This window comes from Opisthocomus hoazin, chromosome 1 (genome assembly GCF_030867145.1).
Source record: "Opisthocomus hoazin isolate bOpiHoa1 chromosome 1, bOpiHoa1.hap1, whole genome shotgun sequence".
Lineage (NCBI taxonomy): Eukaryota > Metazoa > Chordata > Aves > Opisthocomiformes > Opisthocomidae > Opisthocomus > Opisthocomus hoazin.
The window spans coordinates 11,800,171-11,827,923 of record NC_134414.1 but is presented as its reverse complement, the minus strand read 5'-3'; the positions used below and the strand labels follow the sequence as shown (position 1 = coordinate 11,827,923).

The window sequence follows — 27,753 nt, the reverse complement described above, 5'->3', positions numbered from 1 at the left end:
CCAGGGTGGGTATAATCTTTGATGCTCCTGGAAAAAATGGCAAAAGAGCTTCCACCCTCCAAATTAGCCTCCATATGTAGTCTAAATCTCATTTGGTGCCTTAAAACCCAAAGGTGCAAATCATTGTCTCAGGGATTTTGTAAGTTCTCTAATACACAAGGAGACCGGGCATGAAGTGGCTCCGGGTTAGAAAGTCTGGGAGTATCTGCACTCAGCAAATGCAGCGTGGGACCAGGATGAAATTCTTGGTGGTACTCAAGTTTGCCACATCCCACAAATCCAGCGGTGTCCCAGTTAGGCTCTGTGCACCGAGGGCCATAGACCAGCAGCTGCTCAGCAAATCGGGTCGCTTGGGCCAGCTGTGTCTGGTACCTGGAGGGATGGACCAGAACACAGCCACATCCTGCAAAGGGCCCAGCTGATGTGGTGTGCAAGAAAGGCTGTGGTGGGAGCCTCAGGCTCGGCACATAAGCAGGAGCCGGTCTATGGTGTGGGTCCAAACCCATGCTTGCACCCTTTGCTGGAGCAGTCCCCGTGGCAGGACATGGATGTGGCTTAGCATTCTGTTATGGTGGAGCGAGGGGAGGTCTGGTACCACAACCTAAAAAATGAAAGGCAGCATAGCAGACCTAGACCTCAGAAATATTTCTTGGGTACTTTTGTTCTCATATGAACTCCAGCCAGGATTCATCCTGCAAAAATAAAAGACAACTCCTCTCCCTCCTCCCATGATGGTGTTATGCCCTTTGCTCAGCGCATCCCTGCCATGGGCAACCCAGGGCCCACAGACACAGCTGGTGGGGGCTCACCTCTCCCTAGAGGGTTCAGTGAGCCAAAATGTGGCACTCACTGCACTGAAGAGCACCCCATGATCAAACCCACCAGCACCCACTGGCACCCAGATATCTACTGCATGGGGAAACCATGCCAGTGGGGACCCCTGTCCTGCCCTCTGACAGCGCTCCTCAACAACCTGCAACCAGTTGAAAATGGACACGGACATCAAATTAGATCTCTGCTTTTTGGGGTGTGTTATCAACAGTTACAAATCATGAGGTTTTTGTGGTCACCACACAGTGAGGTTTCTAAAGCGACACGTGGGCTTTGGGTCCAGCTCATGCACTGAATGGGATATGGATCCCACTGCAGGGAAGACTTTTGCAGCTGCATCAGGGGAAGCTGCATCCAGAGAGAAACCCGTCTGATACTCCTCTGTCAGCTAGAGGTAACTCTAAAATCAGAAGGTAAAAATTTGGCCCCAGTGAATTCAAAGACTTCAACAGGGCAGGACTTCATGCAAAACATCCTTAGCAAAGACAGACTGCTGAGGAGGGACAAGGAAGCATGTATCAGTGTAAGGAATGAGTTTGACCACCATAAATTTGACAGAGATAATTTAGCTGTATGGTTTTATTTCTTCTGCTTCATTTTTAATAAAAGTTTGTATCTTTACCAGAAAAAGATTGGTATCAACACTTTGCAGTGAAGACTTTTATAAAGCATTGATGGGAGAGGAAGACACACGCACTTCATCTCTATTAAAGATGTGTTTCCTTTGTATTCTCCATGGATTAAAAAAGAAAATCAAATATCCTTCCTCACTGTAGCATTACATTAAATAACGTGAAGCAAAACTAAGCAGTCAGCAAAGTCCCAAACCTTTTATACCCCACGCTGTGGTCATCTGTACGTGTGTACATGCCTGTGGGTGTATTTTTATGTATGCCTAAGCCATCTCCTGGCATCAGGGCAATTAGGGATGTGAAGGATTCCTGGCAAAGAGTTTTGGAAACATGTTTATTGATAGCGAGGTGTTTGTTGCCTTGGCATCTGAGCACTGTGTGCAGCAAAGAACTCTTGCCGTCCATGGGGGAACCCCAAGCAGAAAGCGGGTCTGGCTCTGAGTGTTCATGACAATCACGTAGGCAATGGGCTGTGTGGCTGGACAGTATGAGCAGCCAAGTCTGTAGTAAGACACTTTATTTTCTTCAGTTCTTTCAACTGGAGCAAACCTCTGAAAGGAGACAAGGGCAGAGGCCCAATCCCATGACACACTGCAGGCATGTCGCTGGTTTGAAGGGTGAGCTTCTCCCAGAAGGTCTGGATGAGAGATGGGTGGCTTCCCCCAGAAAGGGGCAATCTCTCAGGCACAGGGATGGCAGGACAGCAGGAACAGAGGTCCCCAGATCTGCTCAAAAGATGATGCCACATTCATGTGCTGACGTCCCCATCTCTCTTACAGGAGCAGAGCTGCTTGGGTTGACGCTCTCTGCCTACCCCTTCATGCTGATCCACTTTTTCATGCATGATCTCAGAGCCTGTTGCACACAGCAACATTAAACCTACGGAGCAGCATTTCCTCTGCTTCACGTTCTGCTGCGCAAGGAGGAATGCCAGCCACTTCACCAGAGACATTAGAAATGGCAAATGCCCACGAGCAACTTGCGGTCGGAGCCCTTATTCTCCTCTCCAGTCCCTGGCTCTAACCAGGCTGCACAATTTTCACTGCCTCCTGGTTTTGTCACCACAGAATGTACTGTCTTTCCTGTGGAGTTTAACACAGGCCCACCCAGCCCATCAGCAGCTTTTGGGAAATCTTATATAGGTGGGGAGGGGCTGTTCTTCTTCACACAGTAGTGACTTGTTTTCCTCCTTCATTTCTTGAGCTTAAAAGAAAAAAGGTGGTTTTGCTTAAAGAAGAAGCAGTGAAAGGATGCTGGCGAGAGCAGAGAGGGCTTCTTGGAAGTCAAAACACCACCAGACCCAAGCAGTTGGCCATTGCAGGCTGAAGATACCCCTCTGGAAAGTGAAAATGCTGCTTCTGTGCTGCAGGAGGCACCTCTGCCCCCTTGGTGGCACCTCTAGGAAGGGCTTCCTTGGCCAAGGAGGGAGGACAGAGACGTGCCTCCTGCCCCAGGACACCCGCTGCAGCAGCCCCCGTGGTGGCCCTGGCTGCTGTTCCTGGGGACAGCGGTTAGCACGGCTCTGTCAGCAAAATAAACCTCAGCCTGTGAGCTCCCCAGTGACTTCCAGCGAGTGGGCCGAGGGGTGAGAGAGAGGGAACGGGCCCGTCCATCTTCACTCCGCGCGCACCCGGTTGCCTCCCCTGCTTTGTCCGCGTAGTAAATTGCGGCGGTTAAGGCTGTACAGTGCCTATCAGCCTGTCTAATCCCAGCTCTTGTCAAGCAGCACGGCTCTCTCCTAGAATGACTGCCCACAAGGGAAACATGTTTCTGTCCGTTACTGGCCCAGGCAATTAATTTGCAGCCGTGCTAACGAATCTGAGAGCTCTTTGCCCGACTTCTCCCTCGCTGCCAGGCGTTCGGCCGTCTGGGCAGAGTCCCTCGTGGGTAATTTCTCTGCCCATCCCCTCAGGCCGATAGGAAACTCCATGACTCACTTTCTTCCCTCGCAGCAGCAGTAAGCGGTGGCTGGGATTCAGAAACTTCCTGCGAACACAAAGGGACAGAGCCTTGCCTTGGCAAGGACCGAAATGTCTAAATCACAACACAGTCTTTGTGGATCCGCCGGCTAAGGCTGCCGTGCCTCTCCGCTGAGCCCCTCACGCTGCTTTCTGCTCTGCCACCAGCACAGCAGCAGCAGCCCTGTGGCAGCGCTGGGGGTGCGGGAGGCTCTGTCCCTCCCCATGTACCGATGCCGCGTCCATACAGTAGCTCAGAGGGTGCCAGGGGACGTTGCTGGGCCAGGAACAGGCAGGCTCTCGGTGCTAATTCATTAGCAAGCTCCTTGGCATACATTGGCCAGGACCAACCAACACAGGTCCTGTGACACATCTGGGAGTTTGCATGGGCCAGACCTCATTCCCTCTGGGCAGTTTTCTGGGTGCCTCGGAGGTCTGGCCATGGCAGAGGGACCCCCATCCCCATGGGCATGTGGGAGATGGGAGGCTGCTTAGCACTATCACAGCTGAGGCCATCTGTGCAGGAGAAGCAGCAGCACAGAAGGTCCTCAGAGATCTTCACATCTAAAAATAGCACACAACTGGCAAGTTAAACTGCAGCTGGGGTGGATACTGAGAATCACGCTTTGAGGCTGAAGCACCAAAAATGAGATAAGACTCCGAAGTCCTCTGGGACTCTAGTCCATGCTCTCACCAGCTGCAGGAGAAAGCGGACCGGAGCTGAGGAAGATCTTTCTTCTACATGATGGCATAATGTGCTTAAGTTGTCAGGTCTTGGGCAACATTTCCCAACACAGCAAGCAAAAGCTCACCCTTTCCTTACAGCACAGAAAACTCTTAAGGAGCAGCAGGTCAAAGAAAGATTTGGTCTAAGGATCTGAGCTGAGCTAAGGACTGAAAATCTGGCCCAAACTCCACTAGGCTCCCTGGAAAATCTCTTTGCATTGCTACGCACACTGTTTTATTTGGCCTCATTGTCATGTCTGTGAGAATATCCTCCTCCCACCCCAACTTATTAAAGCAAAATAATTTCAAAGTAATTCATGGAATCAAAAATTAATCCCATGCTGAGCAGTATTATGATTTCTGGAGCAAGCAGTGATTCCTGCCCAGCGTCCCTGGCTACGTGCAGATCAAAGCCAGCACAACAGCCAAACACATCCTCGGCTGAGAAAGGCAGCTCCACTGCTGCTGCTCCCAGCTGAGCAAGGAGGTTGAGCTCGCACCGCTGGATCATCTTTGGATTTTACACGCCCCAGAGCAGGGCTGCAGATACTCTTCAGCAGCTGGAGGTTACTGTGGGACCGAACGAGAACCGTGAGGGTGAAGGGGGACAGACGGGTGTTCACAAACTCCAGCTTGGGAGAGCAAGATGTCAGCATACAGATTTCCACAGGAGCACTGCAAACGCTGGTTTTCAGGCTTCCTCTGTTTCCCAGAGCTGTAAAGCAGCGAACGTGAAGCCCGAGGTTGTGCTCACAAAGCAGCTGATCGTCAGAGACCGCACGGAGCCGAGGAGCAGGCTGACATGTGAAGAGCGCTATCAAAGGGGGAGGCTTTTAATCAGTGCAGCTTTGTTCTACATGTTGCAAATTGCAAACTGTGGGCGGCTGTCGGGCATGTCTCTGACGGCAGCGGCGACTCTGGCTCAGTCCAGTTCGCTAGGACTGATCTAATCAGCCCAGTCCCTGGCTGACTCCAGTAGCTCCTTGAGAAACAGACTCCCCAACATCAGAGGAAGCCTGTGGTGGTGAGTGGCCTTGGGCTTGATGATCTAGAGTTTGTTCTTGTGGGCTGCTGGTTTCCTGCCCTGATTTCAGCAGGCTCTGAGTGGGCAGATGAAGACGTTCTGCTGCTGGTCCCATCCAGAAAAAGATGTATGAAAGTTGATGACTTCTGCTCCTTGGAAGCCTGCAAGCATGAAGTAGAGTTATCAAGTCCCATACCAGCTTATTCACTTCCCTGGTGTCCCCTGCATGAGCAACACAGCTTTGCTTTTGGGACAGACCTCACACTTCACTGAAGGCTGTGGCTGTGGGACAGGCCCACCTCACTAAAAAGGGCTGATCTCCAGGACACCCCCTTGCTGTCAACATCACCCTGTAGAGGATTCCGCTGAACTGTTGTCAAAAAACAGCTGGATTTCTTCATCACCCCTGGTATGTTGGCTGGGAAATCAAGGCCATGTCCTTCAAAGATGCAATCAATCCAAAATTTGATAACCCAACATAGAAGAACGTTTGGTTTGGCAGACCCAACAGCAGTTGTGACAGAGCTTGACAGTCTCCTTCCAAACGTGACCAAGCAAAGTCCTGTTCCAAGCCACCCTGACAACAGACCCACCTTGGTTGACAGTGCGGAAAAATGCATTAATAATAAACTTGGGGCTGCAGCCAGGAGGACTAGATCAGCTCCATGCAGAGGACCTGTGCACTCCCACAGGAGACCCCCAGCCAGCACATCTGGAGCTTCCTGTACCCTGGGGAAATAATATTCCCAGCATGAGGGGGCTGACACAGAGCACAAAAACATATGGAGGGAATGACACAGAGCACAAAAACATATGGAGGACTGGAGAAAGGCCAATGTCACTCCAATCTTCAAAAAGGGCAAGAAGGAGGACCCAGGGAACTACAGGCCGGTCAGCCTCACCTCCATCCCGGGAAAGGTGATGGAGCAGCTTATCCTGGAGGCCATCATCAAGCAAGTGGAAGAAAAGAAGGTTATCAGGAGTAGTCAGCATGGATTCACCAAGGGGAAATCATGCCTGACCAATCTGATAGCTTTCTACAATGACATGACTGGCTGGGTAGACGAAGGGAGAGCTGTGGATGTTATCTACCTTGACTTCAGCAAGGCTTTCGACACAGTCTCCCATGATATCCTCCTGGGGAAGCTGAGGAAGTGTGGGCTGGATGAGTGGTCGGTGAAGTGGATAGAGAACTGGCTGAATGGCAGAACTCAGAGGGTTGTCATCAGCGGCGCTGAGTCTAGTTGGAGGCTGGTGACAAGTGGTGTCCCTCAGGGGTCAGTACTGGGCCCAGTCTTGTTTAACTTCTTCATCAACGACCTGGATGAAGAGTTAGAATGTACCCTCAGCAAGTTTGCTGACGACACCAAACTGGGAGGTGTGGTAGATACACCGGAAGGCTGTGCTGCCATTCAGCGTGACCTGGATAGGCTGGAGAGCTGGGCAGAGAGGAACCTGATGAGGTTCAACAAGGGCAAGTGCAGGGTCCTGCACCTGGGGAGGAACAACCTCATGCACCAGTACAGGCTTGGGGTGGACCTGCTGGAGAGCAGCTCTGCGGAGAGGGACCTGGGTGTCCTGGTGGACGACAGGTTAACTATGAGCCAGCAGTGTGCCCTTGCTGCCAAGAAGGCCAATGGGATCCTGGGGTGCATCAAGAAGAGTGTGGCCAGCAGGAGGAGGGAGGTTCTCCTTCCCCTCTACACTACCCTGGTGAGGCCTCATCTGGAGTACTGTGTCCAGTTCTGGGCTCCCCAGTTCAAGAAGGATGAAGAGCTACTGGAGAGAGTCCAGCGGAGGGCTACAAGGATGGTGAGGGGACTGGAACATCTCCACTACGAGGAGAGGTTGAGGGAACTGGGCTTGTTCAGCCTGAAGAAGAGAAGGCTGCGAGGGGACCTTATAAATGCCTACAAATATCTGAAGGGTGGGTGTCAGGAGGATGGGGCCAAGCTCTTTTCAGTGGTGCCCAGTGACAGGACAAGGGGTAATGGGCACAAACTGAGGCACAGGAAGTTCCGTCTGAACATGAGGAGGAACTTCTTCTCTCTGAGGGTGACGGAGCACTGGAACAGGCTGCCCAGGGAGGTTGTGGAGTCTCCTTCTCTGGAGATATTCAAGACCCGCCTGGACAAGGTCCTGTGCAGCCTGCTGTAGGTGACCCTGCTTCGGCGGGGGGGGTTGGACTAGATGACCCACAGAGGTCCCTTCCAACCCCTACTATTCTGTGATTCTGTGATTCTGTGATTCTGTGAATGGGAAAAGGTGCAGGGACGGGACCACCTTTCAGGAGGCACTGCAGGAGATGGGGCCGGTGGAAACACACCTGGTTTCCTTCTGTGACTCCATAAGGCAGGAGCGCTGTGGGTGTCAGCCAGGACCTTCCAGGAGCGGGGAAACATGCCCACATGGTGGATACCTCACCAAACCGGTGAAAAACAGTAAATTTTACTGGTTTCAGGCCATACCCTCCCATAGACAACGGCTGGTGTCTCTGGTGCCTGAGCAGTTAGAATCATAGAATCGCAGAATGGTTTGGGTTGGAAGGGACCTTAAAGATCATCCAACCCCCCTGCCATGGGCAGGGACACCTTCCACCAGCCCAGATTGCTCAAAGCCCTGACCAGCCTGGCCTTGAACACTGCCAGGGAGGGGGCAGCCACAGCTTCTCTGGGCAAACTGTGCCAGGGCCTCATCACCCTCACAGAGGGTTGGAGTGGGCTGATGATGTCCCAGCATAAAACTGCGGTGGGCTGATGGTGTCTCACCAGTCCTGCTGAGTGGAGCCCATGGCCAGGTTGTTCAAGGAGGTGACTTTTGTCCAACTGCCTGTTCCTCATTACACAGTTCCAAAAGCTCCTCTAGATGAACATTATCCACGGGTAATGCAGTGTCAAATCAATGTGGCGGAGACAGCAATGGGGTGAGGATTGCACCGCATGAGTCACCGACATTTTTAAGCCTTTGGGCGCAGCTAGAGCTGATCTTTCAGTCGCTTTTTCAACTCCTGTAAATGGTCACAGGCAAAGAGTTCTCCAGCTGAGTTACACTTCGTAGGGAGAAAAAAGGTTTTTTGGTTTGTTTGTTTTACGTCTGCCAGCTCAAGCCTCACTAAGGTCTTATGGCGGAGATGGTGAGCGCCTGCGCCACGTCGCTGCAGAACAGGCCAGACCTCCCCCCTGCACAGCCCCCACGCTCAGCCAAGTTCTGCTCCCCCTGGGACTACGGGCTCCACCCAAAAGATGTCACGGGTGACCCAGGGGGTCACTTTCTGCCATGGGTTCAAGTTGTTTACAGGATATTATTTTTTTGTGTCCAAGGAGACAAGAGCATCTCAGCGCAAGACAGTCTGAGATGTAAAATTCGCCTGTGAATTTAATCGCAAGTGATCTGGGCTGGAAGTGTCTGATTCATTTTTCTTTTTTTCAGCCAAGAGACAAGGAGCAAAACAACATTTCTGGGCTTTTCAGAACTTTTTTTACCTGTGTATCAAAACGGTGCAAGCAGCAGTGTTTTAACGTGGGTCTCTCTCCCACCAGATCTGTTCACTCCAGCCCAACCTGCCCCTTCTTGCAAGCTTTTACTGCCTGCAGTGGGAGAACAGGCCTGCACTCTTTAAAATAATGGGAAAACACGGAAAAAAGCTTTGCTTTTGTCCCTGCCCCTGTGTGATCAGATCTTCTGTAACTTTCAAGCGGTCCTGGGAATGGTCCCGCCAGCTCCTGCCCCAACAGCCACGGCAGCATTTTTTATGTCTCCGTTGTGGCAGCTGAGGGGAAAAAAACATCGATTGGATTCCACCGGCAGAGAGAAGATTAATCGTCCGCCTGGGTTTCCAACCAGCCTCTTCCACCCCGCGTAAAGCCTTGGCATTAGTATTTAAAATTCTTCTGACCTCGCTCTGTTTTAATTAGCAAGCGGAAAACTCTCTGGCCTGCGCCAGGAAAAAAAAATGTCCTTAAGATCAAAGCGAGCTCTAATTCACGTTTCTGCTTGCCACGTTCCAAGGAGCCCGTTGGTGAAGCGCGTGTCGTATTTGCTAGAGGTGGAAGGACACAACCCACCAGCTGCAGAAGGTGGGTGCTGTGTCCCGAGCAAGGCGACCCCATTTCACCATGGCTGAAGGCAAGGGAGAGCGCTGGGTGATTTTACTAGCATGTCCACACCAGCAATTTTAGGCTCCTTATGGGGGAAAAAACATCCTCACCTCAGATCTTACTGTAAATGTATCTACAGGCTGAGTAAAACATTCAGGATCTGCTACTAAACAATAAGAAAACCCATGAAACTGCGTAGCTCAAGGGAAAGTGCTGAATTTTTCCGTTATATCCTTGAAGGAGTGGGAGGAAACCTATTGGTTTGTAAAAGGAGCGGCTTGGGAAAGTGAGACGCCCCCCAGACGGAGTTATCCCTGCAATTCTGGACTCATGGGGGGCAGAGGAAGGGCTGGAGCGAGGGAAACGCCAGCCTCCTTGGTGAAGGACTCACTGCTTGGAAACACGGATCTGGAAATGGAAACCTCCAGACCAGTACTTAGGTGCAATGCTACGGCGACCAAAATGACTTCGCTGGCTCCAACTGCATTTTGCCATGTGTTGCCCTCTCCCTGCTCCTAAGTTTTTCCTGCGCCATGGCAAAAATTCATAACCCTGATACTGTTGTAAAGAGCCTGGGCCCTGCCTTTGCTCCATCCTAAAAGTAGTTGTGGAAAAAAAACCCTAAACTAAGTAAAAGTGCAGTTTAAGCATTGCTGATTTTCTTGCTCTGCCTGTTTGTGCCTTGTCAGCATTCCCACCCATCCAGAAATATCTTCCCCTGGCAGAGCTGGAAATTGAAGCATTTTCAGACAAGCTATCCTGAATTTTCAACTCGTCAAGTGTAGGGCTGAGCTCTGACCACAGCAGACCTCTGCCTGCGATGTCACCAAGCATCTGGAACGAAACCCTTCCTGCTTCCTCAAATAAATGAAAAGCATGGTGGCTTGGGCAAAAGGAAGGGAAACTCTCACAGGAGAGGGGGAACAACCCAGTAAGTTTTCTGAAAATTATTTTTGACTTACTGACAGCTCTTGGAATTGTCCCATCTAAGATGGTTGGGGTAAAAGGGTCCCAGGTCTGCTATGAGACTTCTGGGAGGCTACTAGGAGAACAGGTTGTCCATATTATGGAAGGCATCTTGGTTCTCATTGTGGTTGAGAAACGAGGAGGAACATTGAGCTTCTTGACTACAAAACAGAAACGTACATTTTCTCAGAGAAGCCTTGCCCGGGGAGATGTCCCCTGCATACAGCAGAGCTTCTGAGATTGCCCTGGAGACCCTGGTGTGAGGCAACACAAGGATGCCCAAGCTTTGACCTTCAGCAGTGAAATCGCTCCATCTGCTCTGAAGAAGTTCTAACAATTTACTCATCTTCCTCACGAACTGAGACAGTATTATCTATAAAAACTAAAGATGTACAATTTTTGGCTCTCCTTGCTTTTCTTCATAGCTCTCTAAAAAGCCGTAATTTCTACATGCCTTCACGTGCTCCCTGGTGGATGTATCTACCACACGAATGCAGCAAATCTGCATTAATCTCAGCCTTGTGCTAGATTTAAAATGATTCTGTAAAAAAACCCCAAACATCGACGTCAACACCTTCATCGTCACCTCCAACAAGGACTGGGAATAAGCAATGCAGGTCTGCAGTGGGAGCAATCTCATATGGCCTGAAATTCAGCTGAACGACACCAGGCGAGGGATATTAGTGAGTATCTGTCACAAAAGAACGACCACAACCTTCTCTTTGGGATTTCGCACATGTATCTTTGTCACGGCCAGCAGGTCTTGGGTTGGGAGGGGAAAACAAGAGACTGTGCCGCTCCTTAAGCAGCTGCGCTGACGAAAACCCCAGGATGGCAGCAAAAGCCAGGGTGCCCGGGGGACCCCCCCACCCAACTGCTCCCTGGGCAGGAGCAGCACTGGATACCCGGTGAGGGAGCGTTTCCAGAGGAGCAGCACGAGGAGCAACCCAAGGGCTGTAAACACAGCTGGTAGGACAGCAGGGAGGACAGGAGACAGCTGACATGGGGCTGGGTGAAGGCGAAGGAGAACTAAGGTGGGTGAGGACCTGGGGCGAAAGGCTGGGATCTGAGGCGGGGAACACGGGGGTCCGGGTGCCAGACGGGACACACAGCCGCGGCGGGAGCGAGATGCACAGTAAGGGCGGTGCGGTAGGGATGGTGATTGACTCCCCACGTGGGGCCTGCAGACAACCAACCTCAAGGAAAGGTGAAAAAATTCCCTACTGCAGGCGTATTTTCTCCTGGGAGCCACGTGCGGGGCAGCTGCTCTCGGCTCACCCCCCCTGAGCTACCTGGGGGAAGCCCAGCACCGTCCTCCCACGCAGACTCCCCAGGGACACCCCAAACCTCTACTGAGGAACCGGGGCATTTCAGGTCAACCCACTGCTTCCCACCGTCTCCTGAGCAAGCCTCCCCCTCTATCCCTCTTTGAAAAAACAGCTTCTTTGGCAGGAAGTCCGACATGATCGGACCAGTGCCCATCATATGACCAAAAAACATAAACAGCCGTGCCACATCAGGCGGTGGGAAGGGCTGAGGTTCCCATCACATGAGGCCCGACCGCTCGGCCACGCGGCGGGCAGACCCGCGGGCGCGCAGCTTTCCACCTCCTTCGGAACCGGTTACGCAGATTTCTCCACTTGAAAAAGAAACATCCGATAACGTCAACCTGTATTGTACAAGTACCCGTTGTCGGCTGAACTGCTTTGGCATCACCTCTTCACTCACACTGCGTTTAGGACTTTATTTTGTAACAAATATATACAATTGAAATGCTCAGTCACATTCCTGGCGTTCTTTCACCACCAATTTTCACTTCACTGACGACTCCAGATGGCTTATTAACAACACCATAGACAAAAAGTCACTTTTTCAAGCAGCAATTGTTTATTATTTGGAAAAACATTAGGACTTTATTTTTGTTCTCTTACATATACTTGATTTGAATAAAAATAATTTAAAAATTTTTAATTTTTTTTTATATTATGTGAAAATAACTCGAAATAAGGACTGTGAATTTTGGAAGCAAGAAAACATAGACAAAGCTGTTGTTTAGCTGCTGAGATGTAGTACTTGGATTTATTTAAACTCAAATAGAGAAACAATCACAATTGTCGTTCCAGTGAAGAAAATTAACCCATCTATAAAGTCTGAGAATGGTACAGAGCTACACTAGGAAGTATTCATAATACAGCGCGTGAGTTCTAACATATTACCTAAAATATATAACTTCTCAGACTTTACAAGGTCAAATATTTTAGACCATATTCCAGTGGAAAAACATTACAAACCTATTACGATCTGTTTAAAGTTCTTGTTAATTTTTATTTCCTTTTGAGGAATTTTAATATAATATTTCAAGCAATAAAACATTGCATACAAACTAGCTTGCAGAACTTTATTCACAGGAACTTGGACAACTGCTGTTTTGAAGGGTGAAGCACCTTTAGTAACAGTGATAAAGCATCCCTGTTACAGTCGCAGATGAAGAAGCAGATTTTGTGCACAGATTGGTACAATACTCATGACATTTCTGTAAATTTGATAAAAATTACTGCTTATTCAGTAATAACAAATTAAGCTATTGGGAATTAAAACATACTTAAGGCTGGGGTAGGATTACAGTGTTACAAGACAAAGATTCTATTAATTAATCCAATTCATATCATCTGACTTCCAGTAAAACACTGATTTCTTCTTCTTCTTTCTTTTTAAAACACATGCAGCCTACTGCAGTTTCCACTCCCTGCCTTACCTTGCCCCTTTTCATCTGAATGTGAATATAATTCATCTTCTCATTATGTTCTAGGGTAACGAACACCATTCAGCATCACCTGAATGGATTCTAAACTAAAAAAAAAAACAAACAAAAGCAAAAAAAGCAATAAGCATCTCAAGGTCTCGCTTTAGGATGCAAACCACCACCTGCAGAAATATGCAGGGTGAAAACGAGATGGAATTTGCATAGGTCGTTATTTACACCGAGTACCACGTTAAATTCAATGTACCTGTCCCAGTCGCGGCTGTTTGATGGGCTGGCGGAAACCCACTCTTCTCAAAAAAAAGGAAAAAAAAAGGAAAAAACACTCTTAATACGATCATCAGAACTGTTCTCTTGTAAGAGTCGGACCTCCGGGCTCAGCTCTCTTTTAAAGGACGCTGGAAAAGCTGGCTGGCCTTGCAGCTTGACACTGTCAAGCCCTTTAAAAACAAACATTTAATTTCGGTATATTTTGGGGGATTTGTTTTGTTTTGTTTTGTCCTTGGCTTTTTTATTTTTGTAACTGTCTGCTGTTTCCAGCCCCATCTCAGCGGCTGGAACGCTTCATTCCTTCCTCTGCCGGCGCTGCCGCTTCCCACTTGGCAGATGCCGACCACCACACCCCGCCGCTCCCCGCGGTGCAGCAGTCACCAGGACCGCCGCCTTCTCCACCTCGGCTGCCGTCCGCATCGTCACTGGGATTTACAGCCCTGGAATGTGATTTCTCGACTAACATGAATTTTCTTTTCCTAAGGAATGCCTTCTTTTCCAACCACAGTTGTGCAAAAATAAGGTAAATTGAAATAATGAGCGGGTGGTGGCTCTTCTGAGATAAATCCGTGGCACAATTTAGAAAGCCGAGGAGGCTTTTTCACCCGACTGCAACAGATTTAAGATCAGGCAAAATTTTGGACCTAAACCATGCCATTTGTCTTCCTTTGTAAATTAAAATTTATTTTCAGTTTTACCAAGAAATATTCTACTGGTTTGAACTACAAAATTTTTGAAAATATTATGAGTATTTATGTTTTACTTCTCCTTCCTAAATATATTAATCATTTGTTTTATTCATTCAGGAATCTACCATACTGTCAACCAACTACAGTAATCCAGAAATATCTTCTGTGTACGGAAGGGGCTTAATCACTAAGCCACACCCTCCTGCAAAGCGTCAGGATTTTTGATTGGTAAGAAGCATTTCTCATTGAAATAATACTGAAGTGGAGCCCAAGCCCTCCTCCATATACACGACCGTTAAGTTAATTAACTTCTCAGGACAAAACGCTGATCACATCCAACGACAAGCTATACTGTCGCTCTCAAGACAGCTCCCGCGGTAGCTCTGGCGGCACCACCGTGTATCTTGGGTCAAGCTTGGGTGTGAAATCCTTGAAGTTCTTAGATGCTTCAGTACCAAACACATCTAAAACTTTCCGGTTCATGAGAGCAAACCTGAAAAAGAACAGACACAAGAGTGCGAACAGATTATTCGTTTAGTTTTGAAAAAATAACTTTCAAAATATTTTATTAAAATAATTTAAATTAAATAATTAAAAGTATTTTTATTATTAAAATTATTTTAAAACACTATTTACATTTATTTATAAAATTATTTCACTTCATGAAAGACTATCCAAATCTTTGAAATACAAGCTTCAGCCTGCACTGTTCAGAGATCGAATTTTTTCATCTTGGGCAATAAAGATTAAAAAAAAAGTACTGATTTTTTAAAAAATACTTTGAGAAATCTGATTACTGGTGCTTTGTGTAGACATACTTTATATAATGCAACTTGTGGAAAAGGGGAGAGAGTCTGCTTCTAATTTTAACTTCACAATAAAGTCGAAACAAAATATACTACTCTTCTTTCTCACCCCAGCAGAGCAAGCTCTGGCCTTGCTTGCCCAAGTCTGGGTAACAATTTTGTGGGTGTTACAATCTATTTCCATCTCTTTAGTTTTCAAATTTGTTGAGTGGAAGACCTATGAAACGCCGAAAGAATCTGCCTCTATGGAGACGGTGTCAAAATTCCTATTACAGAGATTTGCTTCAGATAAAATAAATTAGCAGAACAGAATTTCTTTTTCCTTCTCTCTTTCAAGTAAAGCAATCTCAGGATTAGCACAAGAGGGAAAAATGCGGCCAAAGTTGGACATCTGCTCTGACATCATCCCTGTATCTTGTCCATACGGCCTCAGGGGCTGCCCGGGGACTGCCCCTAGGCATCCTGCTGGAAGCTTCCCACCACGGTTAGAATCATAGAATCATTAAGGTTGGAAAAGACCTCTAAGTTTGGACATCAAGTCCAAACATCCACCCAACGCCATCATGCCTACTAAACCATGTCCTGAAGTACCACATTTACACGTTGCTTGAACACCTCCATGGATGGGGACTCCACCACTTCCCTGGGCAGCCCGTTCCAATGCCTGACCACTCTTTCAGTAAAGACATTTTTCCTAATATCCAATCTAAACCTCCCCTGATGCAACCTGAGGCCATTGCCTCTCGTCCTATCACTAGTTACTTGGGAGAAGATACCAACACCTGCCTCACTACAATCTCCTTCTAGGTAGTTGTAGAGAGCAACAAGATCTCCTGTCAGCCTCCTCTTCTCCAGACTAAACAGCCCCAGCTCCCTCAGCCGCTCCTCGTAAGACTTCTTCTCCAGACCCCTCACCAGCCTCATTGCCCTTCTTCAGAAGTGACACATTCCCTCACCTCATGCCCAGCTCGGAGTGCCCTGCGGAGCGCAGATTCAACACGCCCTGGGGACTGGCCTCTGATTTCTCTTCTGGCTTTATCATCTGGAGAGCCCACAGTCACAAGAAGTCCTACCTTTCATCATCCCACTCATAAACCAACCTACATCGTGATTCGGATGCCTTGATCTGCCACAGACTACATCAGTATAACAGCATGCACTTCACTAAATTGTATTTTTATAAATCAGTTACAGAAAAACCCACTCTAAAAGGTAAGCATTTTAGACCCCCCGCAGCAAGTAGGAGAAAAAATAGCCAATAAGATATTACAGTGTAAATCTATGGTTATAATCAGCAAAAAATTTTCATTAGTTTTCCAAGAAAAAAAATTCCTTTCCCAACTGAAATAGATGCCCTACAAAAAAACTGTTGAGCCTTCAAACTGTTCCTAGGAAACACTCTGACTTTTCTGGTAATGCTTTTAAACACGGAGTAATAGCGTGTTGTCAGTCGCTGGATGTACTAAGTGGTTTTTTCAGCTTGTATTCGTGTTTACTGGTTTCTTCATATTCCACTGAAATCCGAAAGCATTCCACCCTTCCAAGGGAACTAAAGATAAAAAAAACCTTCCAGTAAAACACTTGTCTCCTAAACAGTCGTAACTAGATTTGAGTCTTTGTTCCTGTCTTTGGACTAAACCCAGCAGCGTCGTTTCCTCAGCACAGAACTCCAAGCGGACTGGAAACCCCTCCAAAAGCAAAGCCAATACTGGGGACATGAGCCCGTACGTGCTCCTGCGGCTCCGCTGCTGGCAGCAAACGACACAAAGCTGAACGCGACAAGCCACCACGCAGCCCTGGGTACATACCTGCCGTTTGTCAGTCGTAGAAGAAATTTCCAGTACGAAGGTCTCAGGTTCTGCACTTCCATGACAGCCTGCAAGGAGAGCGTTCCGTCACAGCCCACCGACAGCGGCGGGCAAAAGCTTCACCTGCTGCACTACGTTACCAAAACCAGCGGAAGGATAGTTACGGAAATACAGGCAAATGGAAATACGAGCATTTTTAAAAATCATCTCCTGATTCACGGACCAAAAGCAGCTGTGATCACCTGCCAATGTCCCACGCTATGCGCAGACAAACCGCTCACAGCTGAATTCAGTGCTCCACACGACCACCCCCAAAGCTCTTTTCAAAAGTGGTGGCAATTAACGGAGATCTCATTGCAGAGAAAGCAACAACAGTTCTTACTATTCCTACACAGATGAGTTTGCACTTGTGGATGCCAAACTTACCTGCTATTTTATTCCCCACTCACTCCGCATTTTGTGATCTACCATTTCTCGTAGTCATCTTTATATTTCATGTTATGTATCTTAAATAATGTTGTATAACCAAAATCCTTGCCTTCTCTTTATTCCATGACTTCTCCAGGTCACTTATGAATACAGTGAGTAATAAACACCTCAGCACAGATCCCTTTGCTAATTTCCCCCTCTGTCCTCCCTCCCAAACCTAGCAATTCATTTCTAGTCTTGGATTGCTTTTCCAATTAGTTACTAAGTAGTGAAAAACCCTTTCCTCTTTTCTCATGTGAACTTCATTTCTGTTAGCCTCATACCATGGTCCTTGCCAATAGTGTTTTGGAGATCTCAATGCTGCGGACCTTCAGGCACATCCCAAGCACAAAAGTAGCAGTTCACTTTGATGCTGGAGTGAAAGATATTCCCAAACATATGGGAGCAATGAGGAGGAGGAGTGGAACTGCTCTGTTCAGCACGAGACAGCAGAAGACAGCTTTAGGGTCATTTTATATTGTCTTTATTGAGGAGTACAAAAATACATGTAGTTAAAGAGGTCCAAAAAACATTCAGTGGGATGTTTCAGCGGAAGGTCTAGAAATGAAGAGATCATAGCAGGGTTTGGGTTGGAAGGGACCTTAAAGATCAGCTGGTTCCAACTCCCCTGCCATGGGCAGGGACATCTTCCACCAGACCAGGTTGCTCAAAGCCCCATCCAGCCTGGCCTTGAACACTGCCAGGGAGGGGGCAGCCACAGCTTCTCTGAGCAGCCTGGGCCAGGGCCTCATCACCCTCAGAGTGAAGAATTTCTTCTTTCTATCTAATCTAAATGCAGTAGATGTAGTAGAATAGTAGAGTAATTTGGGTACGACTGAAAAGGAGGTTTTCTAGCTGATGCAGCTGATGGAATGACTGAGGGTGAAGACATGTAATTGACTTGGGAAATGCAGATGATTAACTACAGCTCGTTTCGAACATAAAACTTCAGGTTTCCTTGCCAATTTTTTTCAAATAGGCAATTTTACATTAGCGGAAAGTAAAAAATTCCCAGTTGATTAAAAAAAACACATAAAATATTACAAAATATTGTTTGTCTCCTTGAGAAACTGTCCTTTCATATGCTTATGAAAATCCATACATTTATGTTCATCTTGTGTGCCAATGCATTTCAAGATTCTTTCCAAAGAATTTAGTGCTTTGTAGAATGCATTCAGCTATAGCATATGAGAAATTTGAGTCCTAGAAATGATCTTCCCGCAGTGACACTCCAAAGCAGGATGCAGGAGCCCTGATCCACAGCATCTTGCTGGAATCGCTACATCACACCATCTTTCCTATATCGCTGTATCCCTGTGCCCCTTGTTTCATTCCACATTTGACTTCAACTAAAAGAACTTCCTATTCTGTTAGAAGACAATATACTTACTGCCTGAAAGCATATCGATGTGGAAATGGCATAGATGATGCTGTCTGCGTGAGGAAAATAGGGAACCTTCCCTGCTTCGATCCCTTTGAAGTATATAGTCTATAAAATTAAACAAAAAAATGCTGAATGAAACAAAAGAAAGTAGCTTTTTCATTTTTACTTATTTTACCTTTTAAAAAAATCACATCAATATTACTAACCCATACTCATATATTTTTGTTTATGTCCACAAATGTGACATCGATCGAGGTAGCTTCTAGAAGTTGGCCAAGGTCAACAGCATATGAGGCTATACATGCATGGAACAGGACCTAGTAACTGCCTGGGTGTTGAAAGGCTAGTACAGAACTTCAACATAGAAAAGGAAAAGTTTGCTACGTTAAATTCTTCATTTCAGAAAAGTAAAAGAACGATGCAATAACTATTCCAACAAAGGGAATATTCACTGTTCTTAAACAGCTTGAAATCACATACTTTTCTTTCTGAGAAAACATGTAAAGTTTATTTTCCCGAGCACAGGCTGACCTTCCAAAGCAGCCCACGCCTCTTTGGTCAGTTACCCTTGGCTCGTGTAAGATGATAAAAGTAGTTTAAAAAAAAAAAAAAAAAAGCACGAACGAATGAACGAACACACAGCACTTTCCTTCTTTTACTGCAGCCACAATGTCTCAAAGTCCAGGGAAAACCATCAGCAATACAAGATAATATTGTTTTTTTCAGCTGGTGTTCTAAAAGTCAATATGGATAACGGGGAGCCACATTTCTACAGCCAACATGCGAACTCCCTTCAGAGCTTGATCTAGGTTTGCAAGCAGCAAGAATAAACAGAGTGTATCTTCCCTTTTTATGTTTAATTTTATGCTCAAAAAGCCCAAGTTCCTCCTTTCTATATTGTTTAACATGAATTCTGCTCTGGTAATGGAGGTGGGCGAACATCACCAGGGAACGAGGCCCTCGAGGTCTGCAGGAGAAAGCCCTGTGATTCGGGGTCGATGCGTAACAAGGGAACGCTCTCAACCTACTCCAGCAGTGCTGCTGGGGAAACAACCATGACTGAGTCCCGATTTTACAGAAAAATCACAGTAAGAAATCAAAAGCTGGTTAGCCAAATATAATCAACATCTCCAACTCTACAACATTTTTCTTCCTGGGCTCTTCATTTTAAAAAGTTCATAGAAAAACACTCTAGCCTGAAAAATGGTAAGGAGAGTGAAGTTCGCTGTAAAGCTGGGAATTCAGTCAGGTGGGGTGTACTGACCAACAACTCCAGCCACAGAATAAAACCTCAGCTATTCTGAGGTATCTTTGATTGCTGAACGCCAAAATTAGGGAACAAAGGCAGGAAGTCAAGCTGTAGCTTTTGGCAATAAATCTGCAATTAAGGACTAGGTCTGATTTATGCTTCTGGCAGAACAGACATTCTTGGAACTTTCAGATTTAAAAAAATCTGCAAAATCTACAAAGCAAAGGGCTATCAGGAGATTAAAAAAGATCATGGAGAATATACATGGAGACCAGTGGACAAAGGACTTCTAAAATGAGTCACAGAAAAGAAATAAGAAAGACGTGAGACCACAGAAGGGCACTGCCGCTTGGCACACACCTCCTGAAACACACCCCCGCCACGCAACCTCGCGTTACACTGGCATTGTCTGCAAAAAGCCTGTGAAGATGATCTTCTTTTTCTGCCTTCAACAAACAGATGAAATAAAGAACGCTGTTACGAGGGTAACGTCTTACCTCTACTAATTTGGACACCAGATACATAGAGATCGTGGTACTTTTGTAAAACATCATTGAAATTCCTGCTAGGCACCCTGTAACAATTAGAAAATGAAGTATTGTTAAGCTCATGGCTGACTGCTGCTGTTGCCGTGTGTCAGCTCAACAGGCACCGCATGAGACTACGCTTTCTGCTGCTACAACAAAGTTCAGCGATGTTCCTGTGCCACCCACCAAAATATGGTTTCTGTCATTTACAAGAAGGGAATTTTGAACCCCTGAAACAAGGAGCACAGTATCCCATTTCCTCTCTCATCTGACAAGGACGAGAGACCTCTGAGGTTCCGGCACATGACAGACGCACAAACAGCAGGGAAGGGCCTGCAACACCACCCAAACGTCCTGGTGCAAGGGGCCTTCTTCAGACCCAGCAGAGCTCATCCTTTTGAATGCGTGTTCTGTCACGTACGGGAGACTCGATATCTCAACCGTGCATCTTTACAGTAGGAAAATAAAGCACAGGTTTACATTTGTGCATGCAACGAAGCTGACCGCAAAAAAACACACCATTTGACTGAATTTGCCTTACAATTTTAATTGCAACTCTTTATCTGAAACCATTTGAATCACTGATGTGACTTCGATGCAACCCCAATGCATACAGTCCTATTTCCATCACACAAGGGAACGAGAGGACAGACATCCAACCACGCGCACAAGCGAAAGCATTGCAGGGTCCCAACAGAGGCAACGTAAACGTCTCGCCATGGACTCACCAGCTACCAGTGCATGAAGCTCATCATCTAGGTTTCGCACCCAGCGCAGGAAGCAGCTGGTACCCTGCAGTGAAGAGAGAGCTGGGTTAGCCCTAGTTATTCCTTGTTCAGAACGCACAGACTGGAGCTACTCCTCTGGGAACGAGTGAAATAGCATCCGCTGTGAATTAAGAGCAGAGTGAGATAAAACCTATAATCCACAGGATCTGAAACATTCCAGTGTTTTCATTAACAGTTTATCATCACTGTTTCCTTCAAAATCAGTGTAGAGCAATCTAATTTGAATACCAGCCTAATTCCAAAACTAATCTTGAATTCACATCATGTTTATTTGCTGTAGCTGTCTAGACTCTTTCCCACAACAAAATCTGTTTTCAACTACACCCCAACCACCTCGAGATTTTTCCATACATTCAGTAAATTCTGGAACCAGGAAAACACATTAATCTAAAAAGTTAGAACTGCATGATGCAAAGACACAGTGAGACGCATTACAACCTGCTTGTTGACCCAGACAGCAACACACAGCTGTTCAGGCCAGAACGGCCGTAAGTAATTGTGGCTTCGGCTGTATTAAAACATATTTCATTTGGATGACTGCAGGTTACCAAACAATCCAGATTGTTCCACATCTGCCACATCCTCTGCGTTATTTCTTCAACTGTGTTGGAAATCCATACTTTGTCTCCAAATTTTATCGCTGGTAAATATCCGTTTGCTTCTAAACGATTTGAGATCTGCTTAGTAAAGCCCAATCCACTGCTGATGGCCCCGAGACAGCATTACATAATTCAGTATGACACCTCGCTGATGTCTACTTCAAGACACGTGTGTCAGCCCCTTAATCCATCTAATATGTGCTTTCCAGGGAATGAAAGAATGATTTATGTTGGAAGGGACACCTCTAGAGATCATCTGGTCCAGCCTGAAGCAGGTCTAATTCCAGCAAGTAGCTCAGGAACTTGTCCAGCTGAGTTCTGAGCATCTCCAAGGATGGAGACTACACAGCCTCGGTGGGCAACCTGTGCTGATATTTGGCCACCCTCACATGAAAACATATTTCCTTCTACTTCTTCGGAATCTCCTGTATTTCAGCTTGTATCCACTGCCTTTCATTCTATCACTGCACACCTCCAAGAGGTGTAGGTAGCAATAAAACCTCCCCTGCGCCTTTTCTCTCCAGCTTAAAACCCAGTTCTCCCAGCTTCTCCTTGCACATCGTATGACCCAGTCCTCGAATCATCTCAGTGGCCCTCAGGTGAACTCACTCTTGAAGAGGATACTAAAATTAAAGAAGAAATGAAGTAATATCTGTGTCCAAAAATGGACACAGTACCACAGATGTTGTCTCACTAGCTATTTCACAGTGCACATATTTAATCAATAAATTCCTTGCAAAGCCACTGATACATTGCAATTATGACAGTCAATATTACTACAAAAACTTGTAAACTAACTTAAAAAAGGAGACCAGACTACCACGGCCAACTTATTTTCTACAAAACCATTTTTGCTGACATTAACTAACAGTAAGGTGAACAGAAAATATTAATAGTACAGCTACTACCATCCTACAACGGCACTGCGGACTGCATTTAGAGACAAGATGGACTTTTTTTAAAAGCAGCCCATAATGCAATTCCTTCAGGTTCAAAGTGCATCAAACTTTTCAATTTTTTTGGCTGTGGTGCAGTCTTTTGGAGTGACTGGAATCTCTGCTGCCCTACACGCTTATTTCCAACTGGAAGAAAAACAGAATGCAACCCTAATCCATCCAAGTTCTGGAACGCAAACAATAACAGAAAGTACATACTTAATGAACTATAAATACAGGCCAGAATATGTCACCCTCGTAAAATGACTGTCTATAGAACTAAATGACTCTTTGCAATTGGAGCTTTTAAAAGACATCAGAATCCTTTCAGCTTTTGCAATTTAAAGACTTCTTTCTCTAAAGGCTCTTTTTTTTGAGCAAAAATTTAATTTTCATATAAACTCTGAACAAACCATTTGCATGCTGCCATCAAAAATTTTAAACTTTGCAACCTTACAGATTCTGGTCTCTCAACCTCTCTGCTAGTCAGGTGAAATGCTGTTTTGCTTACAAATAACACTTGTTTTTTAAATTTTCAGTAAGTAATATCTACCCTGTATAATACAGAATTAACTTTGCAAAGTAAGTAAAGTGGCAGTTGAAAAATGACATGTGTGATTAAGACTATAAAAGGGCAAAAGCCACTTCAGCACTGCACTGGGCAATACATTCTCCCCCAGGGCGTGTGCTTCGTCACATTCTCTTTTGGCATAAACAAACATAATTCGATTAATTCCAACCCTGCTGTGTGAACACGTATCAGTTCGCAATCTGTCATCTTACGGTGGTGCAGAAGGGCAGGTTTCCAAGTGGTAAGTGCAATGTCTCCTCAGCTGCACACGATCTATGTTCTGCAATCTCCTGCTATTCAGCGTCACGTAAGAATTCCAGCTATTCGAGCCAAAACAATCTGCAAATGGCTTCTCTCTGGCAACACTGCTGCTACTACAGTCACTACTTGTGTCTGCACTAAAAGTCCCTTTGAAAGCTGAATGCGCAAAGGGACAGCAAGTCCCTTTGAAAGCTGAATGCGCTTTCTCTGAAGTACTCCCTGTCTCCCGATCTTGATACCACGCCGCAAAATCCATCTGGTTTATTGAGAAATGACAGAAGAAACACATGGAATGGAAGACTAGATCTCTATTTACAACTTGATTACTACAATACCATAGGATTTGTCGGTGACATGCTGTAGCTAGCAGTATCAGTAATGTTAAGCGGCTACACTTTTTAGTTGAGTAAGTCCACTTTTTAGTAGAATATCTTTGCAATCTTCTGAAATGTGAAATAAAAATCATAGCATTCATCATTTCTGTATGTTATAAACTTACTTTGTATATACTGACAAAAGATCCCAGAAAAGCTCCAAGCTGGAAATTTTCCTTGTTGTAGAAGAGGGAAAGTAGCCGGGATGGTTCTGTAAACAGATGCCGGAAGGTGGATGGAATCCGAAGGCAACACTGGATCAGGTAACCGATGCTAAACATCCTAACGAAGCCCTACAGAAAAGAAAGAAAGTTTTTGTGGTAAGAAACCACCAATTCAGAAAAAGGAAAAGCAAAAATGGCTACAGCAGTACTTCTTTTTTACACCGAGCAGTTTAAAACCCACTCTGCAGATACTACATAAAACGCATCCCCATCTGCAAGCTCAAGACCACTTTTTTGCTTCCCTATTTCCGTGTAAAATAGCAAAGGCAATAATCTCACAGATAATCTACTCTCCTTTAATTCCTGTGAATATCTGAAAGGGCTCAAGAGGCAAACTCTTATTTCTTTTCTGCTCCAAAACTCTGTCCTTTGAAATAATCCCGATGACTTCATTTCCAGGTTACTGACCAGCTTTTAACCACAAATGGGTACATAGAGGAAAGCAATGTGGTGGAAAAAAAAGAACACTTCTACACTCAAATGTCTGGAGAAAGCACTAAAGGAGGAAAAAAGTCCGCAAAAAATAATTTCAGAAAGTGTGAGAATTAGAAATCGACCTCGGTGGTTTGGCCCGTGCTCACGTACCTTCCCTCACCCCAACCGGAGGCTGAGCGACGCCCGCAGCAAGAGAAGGGCGAAACCGCGGGGCAGATTACGTGCAGAGCAACTGGGAAAGGATAACGTCGGCTCCAATGAATTTTTCTTACTAATCCACCTTGGATACAGCTCTGCTTTTTTATACCATGCCACAAAACCACACTGACTTTTTCTTTCCAAATCTGCTCCCCAGTTTCTTATAACTTCCTCCAAAGCTTCATTTCATTATTCTTACCCTATGGCTGAACTTCTCTAATCATTCTGAATAAAATCTATTCCTTTCTTGTTTGGAAGATGCCCTATCTGAAAACTGTCTGTGCACTCACCATTGGCAAACATGGCGGGCACCTAATGCTCGTGATTTCTGTGGTTCCTTTTCTGGAAGATACTCAGGGACACGAAGACAATTCCAGTTACAGGGACAACTGGCAGAGGGTTTGACTGAGCAACTTTTCAAGCTCAGAAACTCAAAACATTTTTGCTTCCTACAGAACCTTATTATGCATCATAAAGCTTGTAAAATTTTATTGTGGTTAAACATCCAGTCATAAACTTCGCCTGCAGCAATTACTCTCCCTGCTACCAAAGAAGTGGTTTATCAGAACCAAGTGGAAAAAGATATGTTGTCCTCTGGTGATCCAGTAGCTATGAATGAAAAATACCCATTTCTTCCTCTGCTACTGTTAAAGTTATGTGAACTTCCTGAACAGCTAAAGACCCAGTGTTTTCCAATCGTGTAATGGAAACGCCTACAGAAAGGTACGTGAGGTAGGCAGAGATGCAAATGCCCTGTGAATTCTGTGTAGCTAAAATGTCATAATTAAGATGAACATGTATTTGCACCTAAAATGAAGAGGTACCCTTGTGTGAAGTACATAGCCCTCGTCTTCCAAAAAAATTAGATGATTACAATAGCAGGTACCATTACATAAGAAGAAAGTATTACATCTTATAATCAATGCACAATATTGTCATTTTTATGTTCCATAAAAAGAGCTCGAATAATAACAGAGGTAGAAAATGGCAGAGTATACGCAAGACATTACAACATAAGTGAGCAAAGAAAACTCTGCTAAGAGCCATTTCTCCATGGTTTTGAGTTGGGACTCAGATCAGCCAGAAGTAGCAGCACAGTGAAACTATGTATCTGCAAAACTCATTGAATAAACCTTTTTTTTTTCCTTTTGAGAAAGAGATTTCTTAAAAAGTTAATAATACAGCCAACATTTTGCCTAGAACTCCAGTTCGGAGAAGTACATGTATGCATATAAAGAGTTCAGTAACATACCAAAACTCAACCTGCTGCAACATATTAGGAATTAGTTAAAATAATTATTTAAAAAAAATTAGTTACGATACTTAAAATTTGTATACGGTTGCCCATGATCCTTCAAGAGACAGAGCAGTGATTCATAGAATCATAGAATGGTTTGGGTTGGAAGGGACCTTAAAGATCATCTGGTTCCAACCCCCCTGCCATGAGCAGGGACACCTTCCACCAGACCAGGTTGCTCAGAGCCCCATCCAACCTGGCCTTGAACACTGCCAGGGAGGGGGCAGCCACAGCTTCTCTGGGCAACCTGGGCCAGTGTTTCACCACCCTCATGGGGAAGAATTTCTTCCTAATATCTAAATCTGCCCTCTTTTAGTTTAGAGCCGTTCCCCCTTGTCCTATCACTACATACCCTTCTGAAAATTCCCTCTCCAAATTACAATTATCTGCAGATTACAATTATCAGAAAACAATCTCATATTCTTTTTGGTCATCCTAGTCACTGGGTAAGCTGTGAGGGTCATCTGGGGTTCACCCACTGCATCAGTAGAGAAAACGGACAACTGGACAACTCCTGCTGGCTCATGTCTCCTCACTGTAATTAAGTGGAATCACCAACGAGGAAAAACAGTGTTTGAATGCTTCTGGGAGCTCTTTTCAGACATTTACAAACCCAAAGCACTTGTAGTATTTAAAACTGGTAGGGGAGTCTATGAAATCAGGCAGTACGTCGTTACTAAACATTACGTAAAAGCTATCACGGATTATGTCCACTAGCTAATATGGATTTCAACGTGAAGCAGGAGAAAAAGAGCATGCAACGACAATTAAAGCGCAGATATGATAATGAGGAGACAAGATGTTCAAGGGTAAGGGAAAATGTAGCACGGACAGGAAATTTTGGCAATAAGCAGCTCATCAGATCATTATCAGATTTGAAAGCTCCCTTACAGACATGGAATTAGAAAAACATGCTCAAGGCATGTCAGCTGACAGTTATTACCGATCGACTCCAGTAACAGCCCTAGAGAGAACTGAAAATGCATTCACAGAATCACAGAATCACAGAATGTTCAGGGTTGGAAGGCACCTCTGTGGGTCATCTAGTCCAACTGTCCTGTCAAAGTAGGGTCACCTACAGCAGGCTGCACAGGACCTTGTCCAGGCGGGTCTTGAATATCTCCAGAGAAGGAGACTCCACAACCTCCCTGGGCAGCCTGTTCCAGCGCTCCGTCACCCTCAGAGGGAAGAAGTTCTTCCTCATGTTCAGACGGAACTTCCTGTGCCTCAATTTGTGCCCATTGCCCCTCAAAACCTCCAATCAGATTTGGGTCTCTCAATCAGAGTAATTCAACAAGATTAACTCCAATATTTCTCGGCCACCCTTTGTTTAGGAGGCATTTCAAGCTCATTGTATTCCACAACGGTCAGATCACCCCTCTCTTTACCCATGAAGTCTCCCACACACAATCATCCTTCCAGCAGATTATGACAGTTTTCCATGGAGAAGAGGCATCAGTTCCATCCCGAGCACTCTAGCAGAAACCCTTACTTGTTTGTTCTAACTGTGCTTGTAAAATAACCCAGTGTTATGCGGGTACTTACTGCTGAGTATGTAGCGCAGAATGCACGCACATTTTGTGTGAGATTAATAAAATGCATAAGGGTTTTGCGTGAGATTAATAAAAAGCTCAGAAAGCAAGTCTGGACTATCAGTAGTTAAGAGCTAATTACTGTAAGATATGCCTAAGTAACAGAAGACAGCACTTTACGTAAAAGTGCAGCAGACTGAAGCTACAGCAAGGCACCCATGAAGAGAGATGCACACTAGGAGGTACTACCATCAGCAGACGGCTGGAAATGCAGCATATGAACCCCTAAGACCATTTCTGCTTAATTTTAATCTTTGTTTTGAACATAATATTCCCTGCAGTC

General features: G+C 45.7%; 1 protein-coding gene across 2 annotated transcripts in view; it reads right to left on the bottom strand.

Annotated features, from left to right (window-relative positions):
- Positions 1-13,077: 13,077 nt before the first annotated feature.
- The window catches only part of TMEM135 (transmembrane protein 135), a 182,711-nt gene continuing 168,035 nt past the window's right edge, over positions 13,078-27,753 (bottom strand). For both annotated transcript variants that reach the window (XM_075417192.1, XM_075417182.1), the window contains 6 exons: positions 23,850-24,017; positions 20,925-20,988; positions 20,167-20,243; positions 18,427-18,525; positions 16,569-16,636; positions 13,078-14,447 (listed from right to left, as the gene is read on the bottom strand). In XM_075417192.1, the coding sequence (XP_075273307.1) occupies positions 14,315-14,447; positions 16,569-16,636; positions 18,427-18,525; positions 20,167-20,243; positions 20,925-20,988; positions 23,850-24,017 (609 nt within the window). In that variant the 3' untranslated portion in view covers positions 13,078-14,314. The remainder of the gene's footprint in view (positions 14,448-16,568; positions 16,637-18,426; positions 18,526-20,166; positions 20,244-20,924; positions 20,989-23,849; positions 24,018-27,753) is intronic.